The 12,164-nt window shown below is 37.9% G+C and overlaps 1 protein-coding gene across 1 annotated transcript; it reads left to right on the top strand.

The window, feature by feature from the left end:
- The first annotated feature begins 3,939 nt into the window (after positions 1–3,939).
- Positions 3,940–5,283, top strand: LOC125810676 (uncharacterized). Its single transcript, XM_049490144.1, has 4 exons — positions 3,940–4,135; positions 4,197–4,332; positions 4,389–4,621; positions 4,727–5,283. Exons 1-4 carry the CDS (start codon positions 3,940–3,942, stop codon positions 5,281–5,283), a joined length of 1,122 nt encoding a protein of 373 aa, XP_049346101.1.
- Positions 5,284–12,164: the final 6,881 nt, after the last annotated feature.

The raw sequence follows: 12,164 nt of genomic DNA on the forward strand, positions 1-12,164 counted from the left end.
GAAGCAAGAGAGGAGAAAAAGGTCAAGAACCCTAGTTCAAGAACGCAACGAGGTTTCTTCAGTTCCAGCCCCGAAATCGAAAGATTTCTCCGTGGAATTCGTCACCAGGTATGTGGGATTTCACTAGTGGGTTCCTTTCGCCCATTAGGTCCCTAGAATTCAGTCAGATTCTTGATTCCATGATTATGAACAGACCTAGGGTTTCTAGAATTTGAACAGATCATCATGAATTAGTTATTTAAATGTTCCAAATCAGATTATCATGTTATTGCTCAGTTTCTCGCATGAATTTCAGAACCCTAGCTATGTATTTCTTTAGTTCTTGAATTACACATGCTAGGTCAGATATTTCAGTATTCAGTTTTACATGCCTCAGTTTATGAATGCATCATTATCAGATTAATTGTTGCATTCTCAGTTTGCATGTTCAGTTCGAGCTATCCAGTATTTACAGAAATTCAGTCATAACCAGTTAACTACTTAATTCATTGGGAGTAGCATAATACCGAGTTGGACTAGGGTTTCAGCGTACCCATATAGTCCCAGAACTACGAGCCACGTAGGTGTAAGTCCCCTCTGTGGGCAACATCAGTTTAGTGATCACGCCAGCATGCCTCTATACCTCTGGCAGGGTATATTGGGTCCTCTCGATGGGGCGTATACATCGGACTCCACATTTAGCTCATGTGGTTTTATGTCGGTTATTAGTAGCTCCCACAGTTCAGTCAGACCCTATTGCATTGACCACATTTACAGTTCATTCAGTATTCAGTCAGCATGTTATAAATTGGTCATTGCATTCAGTTAGCTCAGTATTCAGTATCTATATCATGTTCAGATTATTTCATTGCTTTATTGCTTTGTTCAGTTATATGTTCTTTCAGCTTTACTCTATCCTGCATGCTCAGTACCTTTCAAGTACTGACGCATACGTGCGCTACATCTTCTCGTGATGTAGGTTCAGGTTCTCAGCATCCAGATCACGCTTAGATCGATTCCCGATCTTCAGTTCAGCAGAATCAGTTGGTGAGTCCTCATTCTTCGGGGACAATAGTCATGAGTTTCGTTCAGTATTTTAGTCCTTTAGTTTCAGTTTTACTAGACTTAGCTGGGGCCTGTCCCAGCATTTCTAGTCAGTTTAGAGGCTTATTTCAGACATAGTTAGATTCAGCTTAGTATTTGAGTTTGATATTTCTTTTGTATTAAACTCTTAGATTCGCTACATTCAGTTATAGTATATGGGTATTCCCCATCTTTTCAGATTTATTTATGAATTAGCTTCCGCATCAGTTTATTATCTTTAGTATGCTCATGATCATGCCAGCAGGGTTAGCTTGGGATCACTTGTGGTCCTAGGTCCCGTGTCCGCGTCTTGGGGGTAGCTTGGGGCGTGACACAGCTATACCCCGTTTCGATGGTCACTATGACCATTGGAGTATGCTGATGGAGAATTTCTTGCGGTCAAAGGAGTATTGGCCAATTATCGAGGACGGAATCGGAGCTCCGACGGAAGGTGAAACCTTAACGAATGCTCAAAAGGTAGAGCTCGAAGCAAGAAAGTTGAAAGATTTGAAGGCAAAGAATTATCTCTTTAAGGCTATCGATCGTCCTATCCTAGAAACTATTCTTTGCAAAGAAACTTCTAAGGATATTTGGGATTTGATGAAGAAAAAATATCAAGGCACTACTGGAGTTGTCACTCCCCGAGCTACCCCCGAGACGCGGACACGGGATTTAGGACCACAAGTGATCCCAAGCTAACCCTGCTGGCATGATCATGAGCATACTAAAGATAATAAACTGATGCTGAAGCTAATTCATAAATAAATTTGAAAAAATGGGGAATACCCATATACTATAACTGAATATATCAAATCTGAGAGTTTAATACAAAAGAAATATCAAACTCAAAACACTAAGCTGAATATAACTATGTCTGAAATAAGCCTCTAAATTGACTAGAAATGTTGGGACATGCCCCAACTAGGTCTAGCAAAAACTGAAACTAAAGATTAAAAGCGATAAAGATAAACATGTCACTAGTCCTCGAAGAATGAAGACTCACCACTGATGCTGCTGAACTGGAGATCGGGAACCGATCTAAGTGTGATCTAGATGCTGAGAACCTGAACCTACATCACGAGAAGATGTAGCGCACATATGCGTCAGTACTTGAGAGGTACTGAGCATGCATGATGGAGTAAAGCTGAAATAACATATAACTGAACAAAGCAATAAAACAATGAAATAATCTGAACATGATATAGATACTGAATACTGAGCTAACTGATGCAATGACCAAATTTATAACATGCTAAGACTGAATACTGACTGTACTGAAATATGGTCAATGCAATAGAGTATGACTAAACTGTGGGAACTACTAATAACCGACATAAACCACAGGAGCTAAATATGGAGTCCGATGTATACGCCCTATCGAGAGGACCCAATATACCCTGCCAGAGGTATAGAGGCATGCTGGCGTGATCATTAAACTGATGTTGCCCACAGAGGGGACTTACACCTACGTGACTCGTAGTTCTGGGACTATATGGGTACGTTGAACCCTAGTCCAACTCGGTATTATGCTACTCCCAATGAATTAAGTGGTTAACACATTATGACTGAGTTCTGTAAAGTACTGGATAGCTCAAAACTGGACATGCAAACTGAGAATGCAATAATTAATCTGATAATGATGCATTAATAACTGAGGCATGTATAACTGAATAACTGAGATATCTGACCTAGCATGTGTAATTCAAGAACTAAAGAAACACATAGCTAAGTTCTGAAATTCATGCGAGAAACGATGTAATAACATGATAATCTGATTTGGAACATCTAAATAACTAATTCATGATGATCTGTTGAAATTCTAGAAACCCTAGGTCTATTCATGATAAGGGAATCAAGAAACTGACTGAATTATAGGGACCCAATGAGTGAAAGGAACCCACTAGTGAAATCTCACATACCTGGTGACGAATTCTACGGAGACATCTTTCGATTTCGGGGCTGGAACTGATGGAACTTTGTTGCGTTCTTGAACTAGGGTTCTTGACCTTTTTCTCCTATCTTGATTCTAATTTTCTAAGTTTTGATTAATGATTTTGACTAAGGTAAGTTATAATTATGTTTCTAGGCCTAAACTGACTAAAACCTCATGATGTAGGATCTAAACGACGTATCTTAGGGGTTAAACAAAATAGGAAAAGACTAAAAGACCCCTGACTTAACTGTTGTCGGAGTGACTGACGGAATGGACCTACGGTTCGTCACTCAATATATGGTCCGTTGATTGGGTCCGTAAGTCAAGCCTGCTCGACAGACCTTCACTAAAACGAGCATAACTTTTTACTCAGAGGTAGGAATTTAGCAAACTCGGTGGCGTTGGAAAGATAATTCAATTATCTATCATATCATAGGTCATGGAACACACAATTCTTTTTATGCTAAAAGTTATGACCATCTGAAGTTGATCTATCAACAATTTTCAGCTAACTGGTTGTTAATCCTCACCTCCGGTCAGACCTACGGACCGTGGATCGATTGACGGTCTGTGCTGGTCAACCGTCAATCGGGAGTGAAGTTGGGCTTTTAGGGCATGAATCCACGGACATGAACTACGGTCCGTGACCTGACCTATGGACCGTAAGTCCGGCCATGGGTCAACACTTAGCCAAATTTTCTGACTGAGTTCTGGGGAAGTTTTCTGTCATAAACCACGGACCTGCAGGACGGACCATGAGTCCATCTACGGTCCGTAGATGGTGTCCGTGAGTGCCACCTGTAACACCAGAAATCTAAAATTTCAATTTTCGGATACGGGGTGTTATAAGAGTGAAGCGCGCACAACTTCAAGCCTTGAGAAGGGATTTCGAGACTTTGCAGATGAAATAAGGAGAGTCTATAATGAGTTATTGTGCTAAAACAATGGAGATGAGCAACAAAATGCGATTTTATGGTGAAAAAATGACCGATGTAACAATCGTGGAAAAGATATTGGGCTCCATGACACCGAAGTATGACTATGTCGTTTGCTCCATTGAGGAGTCAAAAGATATAGATGAGTTATCGCTTGACGAATTGCAAAGTTCCTTGTTGGTACATGAGCAGAAGATGAACCGCAGTTCATCTTCCGAAGAGCAGACTTTGAAGACTTCTACTAATACTTGTTTCTCAAATTTCAGAGGAAGGGGTAGAGGTAGAGGAAGATGAAAAGGAGATCGAGGATATAGAGATGAAGGCAACAAATATGGCAATCAAAATTTCAGAGCCAATAATGACTACGACAAAGGCAGAGGGAGAGATTTTGACAAATCCAAGGTAGAATGTTATCGTTGCCATACATTTGGTCATTATCGTTCTAAATGTCATACAAGGCTGCCTAATGAGAAAGAAGAAAAGTCAAATTTTGCTGAGAATAAGGAAGGAGAAACCTTGTTGATGGCGGTTCATGCTGGAAACGAGCTCGAGAAACAACTTATTTGGTATGTAGATACTGGCTGCAGTAACCACATGACTGGAAGTAAGTCTTCTTTTACTGTTTTAAATGAAAATTTCCGGTCAACAGTTAGTTTTGGTGATCTTTCAACTGTGAATGTGATGGGAAAAGGTAATATCAATTTTAGAACAAAAAATGGGTGTGTGGAAATCATATCCAATGTGTTCTATGTTCCAGCTTTGTAAAGCAATTTGTTAAGTGTCGGTCAACTGTTAGAAAAAGGGTATGTAATCACCTTAAGAAATGATGCATGTGAAATTTCTGATCCCTCCAAAGGAGTTATTGCTTTTGTGAAAATGAGTCAAAACAGGTTGTTTCCTTTGAAGATTGAAAATGATCAATCTTGCTATATGGCAGAAGTAAGAAATCCTTCATGGTTGTGGCATTTTAGATATGGTCACTTGGGTTTTGGTGGATTAAGAACTCTCCAACAGAAAAAGATGGTGATAGGTATTCCAGAAATCATCACTCATTCTCAAGTTTGTGAAGAATGTGTTGTTGGTAAACAACATCGTTCTCAATTTCCAAAAGGGAAGTCCTGGAGAGCGAATAGTGTTTTGGAGCTGGTGCATTCAGATATTTGTGGCCCAATCAACCCCATTTCGAATGGTGGTAAAAAGTATTTTATTACCTTTATTGATGATTATTCTAGGAAGACTTGGGTGTATATTCTGCAAGAAAAGTCGGAGGCTTTTAATGTATTTAAAAGCTTCAAAGCTCATGTGGAGAATGAGACTAGAAAGATCATTAAGAACCTTCAGACAGATAGCTGAGGAAAATATTGCTCTAAGGTATTTGATGAATTTTGTGAGACTCGCGACATTCGAAAACAGCTCACAACAGCATATACACCGCAATAAAACGGTGTGGCAGAGAGAAAGAATAGAACCATTCTCAATATGGTTCGTACCTTGCTGGCTCGAGGAAAAGTTCCACAGGAATTTTGGCCGGAAGAAGTGAATTGGAGCATTCACATCTTGAACAGAAGTCCCACTTTTGCTCTTCGAGATATGACACCTAAGGAGGCTTGGAGCGGGAGGAAACCGGCAGTAGACCACTTCAAAGTTTTTGGTTCCATTGATTATGCACATGTTCCGGAAGCAAAAAGAAAGAAACTTGATAATAGATGAGAGAAATGTGTTTTTCTTGGAGTTAGCGAGGCATCCAAGGCGTACAAGTTGTTCAATCCATTGGCAAAAAAAGTTGTGACCAACAGAGATGCTGTTTTTTATGAAGAAAGAACTTGGGATTGTAATATGCAGCAATCTACTCCAATCCTAATTAATAATGAAGTCGAAGAAGTAGTTGTGGTACCCGAAATTTCTGAAACTTCTACTCAAGAAGTTGCTGAAACTTCACCATCAGTTGTACCCGATATTTCAAAAACTTTTCCTCGTGCAGCTGCTGAAAGTTCAGCATCAATTTTGGAAAAGACTGATATAGCTAATCAACCTCTTCGTCGTGCTCGCAGAAGGCCCGCGTGGATGATGGATTTTAAGGTAACAGGGATTGATGTTAATGAAGATGTTTCCCATTTTGCATTGTTTGCAGACCGCGATCCTACAACTTTTGAGAATGCTGTCAAAGAGGAGAAATAGTGTAAAGCCATGGATGATGAGATTGATTCTATTGAAAGAAATGACACTTGAGAGTTATCAGATCTCCCCAAGGGGCACAAAATCATAGGTGTCAAGTGGGTCTATAAGACGAAACTCAAGGAAAATGGTGAAATTGACAAGTATAAGGCGCGATTGGTGGCTAAGGGATACAAGCAACAACATGGAGTTGACTACACAGAATGGTAATTGCATTGGCGGCACAAAATTCGTGGCCTATCTTTCAGTTGGATGTTAAATCAGCTTTCCTACATGGATACCTGGATGAAGAGGTATTTATCGAGCAACCTTCTGGTTATATTAAAATTGGATCTGAGCATAAGGTATACAAGTTGAAAAAGGCTATTTACGAACTAAAACAAGCTCCGCGAGCTTGGTATAGTCGCATCGAGACTTACTTTCAAAAGGTTAGTTTCCTGAAATGTCCATATGAGCACTCTGTTTTTGTTAAATTTGAAGAACCAGGAAAAATGCTCATTGCGTATTTATATGTTGATGATCTTATATTTATCGGGAATGATAAATGCCATGTTTTCTCATTTTAAAAAGTCCATGATAGATGAATTTGAGATGTCTGATCTAGGTAAGATGCATTATTTTCTTGGTTTAGAAGTAGTGCAATCTGATGATGGTATATTTGTTTCCCAAAAGAAATATGTACGGGAAATTTTAGATCGATTCAAGATGAAGAATTGTAATCCAGTCAATACTCCCGTTGAGTTCGGCCTGAAGCTAAACAAAGTTGGAAGAGGAGATGTTGTAGACAGCACACTGTTTAGGAATTGTAGGTAGTTTTGTCACACCCCGAGCCTACACCTTGGGCGGGACTGGCACCCGGAGACCATTGCTGGCCCCAAGCAAACCCTTGGCCTGGCTTTCTTAACTCAGCGGAAACCTAACTCAACAGAATAACTCAATGTCATGCAAGGACATAAAACAATTTAACTGATAAAAATCTGGCCCAAAAGGGCAACTCGAGTCTCAAAATAGAATATTTACATATATACATAGATGAGGGACGCAATACTAACTGACTGACTATCTATGAAGCCTCTACAAATACTGAGATGGATGTTGGGACAGACCCCACAACATCCTAACAAAACAAAACTAGGAACATAAAATAACCGAGTCCTCCAAAATGCAAGGAGGCTCACCACTGACTCTGGAGTGCTCACCTGGATCAACGACGTACTGGATGTTGATCCTGGGTACCTGTATCTACATCGTAATAAGATGCAGGCCAACTGGCATCAGTACATGGAATGTACGAGTATACGAGCTGGAAAACTAAGCAACTAGGCTAGAAAGAAATCTGGAAGAGACTGAAAAGCTTACCTTGCTCAACTCAACTCAACCTGACTGACTTCTTTCAATATAAGGCAATTTAAAACAAGTGTGATATAAGGAAAGACTGCTTAAAACATACTATAAACTCTGTATGTGTACAAAGATACAATAAGCCTGAGATGTATATAGAAATACAATTGAACTAATGTATATACAATATAATACTTTCTGTGTATGAAAATACAATAACTGTTGTGGGAGTTTCTCTAACTGACAACCATCACATGAGAGCTATAGTGATGATACAGCGATCGACCTCACGCTGCCAGAGCATCTTATACCCGGCCAAATGTATAAGACCTGAACTGCCTAATGGATCCACTAGTCTAATCTGAAAAGGATTCATCTAAAAAGTATGATCCTTTTTTACCTATGGTGGCTGACATGGTTCTATGGGGGCTGTAGGTTCTTTGAACGCTCCCCCAATTCGGTGCTCGATACTACTCCAAAAAATGTACTGGCTCTTATATTTTTAAAACATATTTCTTCCTGCTGATATGAGATAATTACTCAAAAACTAGCCTGAAGGCTCTTTTGGAAATCTCAGTTTCCAACCTTGTTTAAATGTAAAAACATTTCTTTAAAACTTCTTTGGGAATACATAGTTCCCTAATAACTTTGAGAAATGAACTCAACTTTAAACTTTTTACTCAACTTGAAACTCTTGACTTAACTTGAAACTTGAGACTCTTCACTTGGCTTGAACTCTATACTCTTTACTCGACATGAACTTGAACCTTAAAACAAAGGTAAAACGTTTAATAACAACTCTTGAAAAGCTTGGAGGACTTGCTTGAACTTACTTCTTAACTTTGCTTGACTTGACTCTAACTTCACCTTAACTTGATACTAACACGCCTTGAATTGAATTATGGATTCAAGGTTTATGATCACATGTTTATGAATGAATTCGGGATGTCTAAATGTACCTTAGAGTGTTGGAAACAACTAGGAAACATAGGTATAATACCTAGGAACATGCATGAGAAAGTATGAAAAGAATGGGGGAACATGGCGTCCTTGGCGCTCTGCAAGGTGCGGAACGCCAGCCCTTGACGCTCAGAGGGCACCTGTTGGCGCTCTGAGAGGTGCGCCGCCCCAAGGGCTGGACTTCAGAGTCCGCTTTGGGGCGCGCTGGCAGGCGCGGCGCGCCATCCCCTTCCCCAGAAAACCCGACTTTTCTCCCTCTTTTCTTCAACTCTAAACCACCCTAACTTCAAAGGTTTCAAATCCAAACACTAAGGATCATAAGATCCCTCAACATACATGAGATTCAACTCAAACACACAACCAAATCATGTCTCACAACCAACAATAATTTCAACAACACAATCAACAACTAACCCAACAACTTCAACAACATATCCAATCTTTCTCAATAATGATGAGTTTGGGGTGTGGGGGAAAGGATCAACCCACACTAAAGACTCACATACTTTGATAGGGATCACCCCCGACGAAAAATCCACGACGGAACGTGCTTGATCTCATCTTTCTCCTCTTCTTCTCTTCTTCACTCTCAAGAACCCTAACTCTTTCTCTTTTAAAATGGGACAAAATGATCCAAAGATCAGCCTAATACAACAATATAATCCCAAAAGAAATGGCTAGGGAAAAGACCAAAATGCCCTTAAAATTTCCGGACGGATTCCCTGCCAACTGCCCAACTTTCAAAGGGCATAACTCGCTCATACGAACTTGGAATTGAGCAAACTCGGTGGCGTTGGAAAGATCATTCCAAGGACTTTCCAAACATAATGGGAACTACTCCTAACTCATCCTGAGCTAGGAGTTATGACTGCTCAAAGTTGGCCAAAATTCACTGATTTCCCACACTTAACCAAATTTCCAGATTTTAAATTTTTCCAAAAATGACTATTTCCAATTTCAAGCTTTTTCATAGTTATTTCAAATTGCCGGATGTTACAAGTTTGATGTATCTTACTGCCACAAGGCCCGATATCATATATGCTGTAATTCTTATAAGTAGATATATGGAGAGCCCCGCCGAAATTCACCTGCTAGCTACCAAGAGAATCCTTCGCTACTTACAAGGAACTAAGGATTTTGGTTTGTTCTATAAGCAGGGTGAGAAATCAAGTTTGCTTGGTTTTGCTGATAGTGACTATGCAGGAGATCAGGACGACAGGAAAAACACATCAGGTTATGTTTTTATGTTGGGCACAGGGGCTGTTTCATGGTCTTCCAGAAAGCAAAAGATTGTCACTTTATCAAGTACTGAGGCTGAATTTATTGTTGCTACAGCTTGTGCTTGTCAAGCTGTTTGGTTGAGAAGAATTCTTGTAGAGTTGCAGTTTAAACAAGAAAGAGCAACTACAATTTTCTGTGATAACAACTCTGCTATCAAGCTATCTAAAAATCCAGTGTTACATGGAAGAAGCAAACACATTGATGTGAAGTATTATTTCCTGCGAGATCTCAACGATGAAGGAGCGATAGAGTTGAAATATTGCCGAAGTTAAGACCAGCTGGCGGATATTTTCACTAAACCTCTCAAGTTTCTGCTTTTTCAAAATCTCAGAAGGTTGATGGGTATCGGCACTATGGAAGAGTTCAAGAAGCTGACTCTAAACTGAAGTTTGAAAGCTTTCAGTTTAAGGGAGGGTGTTAGTTTTTAATAAGTCACGTTAGTAATTAATAAGATGCCTAATGTTATGTTTGTCCTAGTCTTTAGGAAGTACTTTAAAACGTGGACTGTTATCTAGTTTTTAGGAGAAATTTTTTTTGGTGAAGTATTTTTTTTTGGCTTTAGCCGTTGCTGTATTTTTGCATTATAAAAAGACTCCTGCAGCAGTGTAAGTCTGTTGAGAAGCCAAGTTATTCTTTTCTCGTGTATTGTCTCTGTTTTACTCTATATTTTCTGTTCTCAAGTTATTTTTTTCCTATCAGTTTTGTCAAGAATTATGGATATGGAGAGAGCATGTAAACTACTATTTACTATTAACTAACTAAAACCAATATGCAAGACCCACAAAGAAAACATAAACAAGGAAGAAGAAAGCAACATACCCAGATTCAAGAATGGAGAAATTGAAAAGTGGGTTGTTAACATATGAGAACAAATTCATTGGAGAGACCACATAAACCTGTAAGTGATCAAGAAAATTTACTTACATGAAGAAAAAACCATAAACCCATTGCATCAAAAAGACATACAAATGATTCCTACTTACATGGAGCCGAGGAAAATATCTACATGTTTGGTGACAGAGAAAGCAAAGAAGGCCGGAATATTTATTTTCCTCCGACGTGTAAATAAATGGCAATTGAATTGGAATGGCTCTATATATATATATATATATATATATATATATATATATAAATAGAGCCGGTTGCATAATTTGTACGCACACTTTTAACCGCAAGGGTGTCCGCTTACGGTTTAAGCTAATCAATTAAAACACCTTCGTTTATTCTTCCCAGTTTTTTTCTTTAATTTAATAGCCTTTTGATCACTAATTACGTATGTCCTTTTTAGTGTACGAGTTAACACATTTAACTTTTATCTAATTTTCGAACACATGAATATTTAATGTTAAATAATACAAATATTTTAAAAGTTTAAAATATTTGAACTAAAATTTCTAGCCCAATTAAAATACAATTTTTTTAATAGAAATTAAATTTAAAAAGTCTAATAGAGAGGAAAAAAAACACAAAAGAAAAATAGAGAGAAGAAAAGATATTCGAAAATAATAATAGCAAACCAAGATGAAAAAAAATAAAAATTGAGTTCACTGAACTCCTATATTTATATAATAGCAAACAAATATGAAAATAATAATAAAAATCAAGATGGGTTCATTTTACTTTAATTTCACTCTTACGCGCTAACTGTGAGTGTGGTCACTTGTTCATCCAAATAACCTAATAATACCTTCAATAATACATTAAAAGATAGTTTATGGGGGGGGGGGGGGGGATCATATGACCCCACAAAGTTGGAGTGTGTAAAAGTAATTTCGATCAAAATTTGTATGTGTTTTGAACTATTTTCCCAATTTTTTAAATCGAATTAGCTTTAAAAAGCCTATTTTTCTAACTTCTTCACAAATAATAAGTTTTTAATAGGAAATGGTCACATAAAAAAATTGAAACTATTAGGCACCTAAGTGGCAAAATTATAAGATTCAATAACATCTTTCACAAATAACTTCCTGATATAACAAAAATATAACTTTATAACTTATGTCTATGTAACGAATATAGTATAGCTGAGATTTTATAATTTGAATTTTCTATTTTAGATATACAAAATTTTACTCTAAATTAAAGCAAGAGAACTACACAAACAATTAATTAAAGGGTCTCGAGTCTCGACTACCTACTTAAACTAGTCATTCATACTCAAGCTATAAAATGAGTTGACATTTTACTATTTTAGTTATAACTTGTTATTGGTATCGACAAACTTCAAACAAAAGTATATTTGCTCCTTTGCTGCAACTTGTAATTGGTATTGACAAACTTCAAATGAAAGTGTCTTTGCTCCTTTGCTGCTTCTACTTCTTTTTCTCCTTCTTGTACACCGGCTTCCAAAAATGATTGTCGAACTGTAACATATCAACCTCTGTAATTTTTATATTGTTGGCATAGCAAATAATAAAATTCAATCACAATTAATTGGTTAATAAAACAAGAAAGTACAATACGAACAAAACTAATGA

The sequence above is a fragment of the Solanum verrucosum genome, unplaced genomic scaffold (assembly GCF_900185275.1).
Source record: "Solanum verrucosum unplaced genomic scaffold, falcon-dt-bn FXZP01000032.1, whole genome shotgun sequence".
Lineage (NCBI taxonomy): Eukaryota > Viridiplantae > Streptophyta > Magnoliopsida > Solanales > Solanaceae > Solanum > Solanum verrucosum.

What these genes read in the sequence shown, in the direction of transcription:
- LOC125810676 (XM_049490144.1), top strand. Translation starts at nt 3,940, where the DNA reads ATGGAGATGAGCAACAAAATGCGATTTTATGGTGAAAAAATGACCGAT. An exon ending in TGAGCAGAAGATGAACCGCA is followed by an intron (nt 4,136 to 4,196) that starts GTTCATCTTCCG and finishes CTCAAATTTCAG; the next exon opens with AGGAAGGGGTAGAGGTAGAG. An exon ending in TGTGAATGTGATGGGAAAAG is followed by an intron (nt 4,622 to 4,726) that starts GTAATATCAATT and finishes GTCAACTGTTAG; the next exon opens with AAAAAGGGTATGTAATCACC.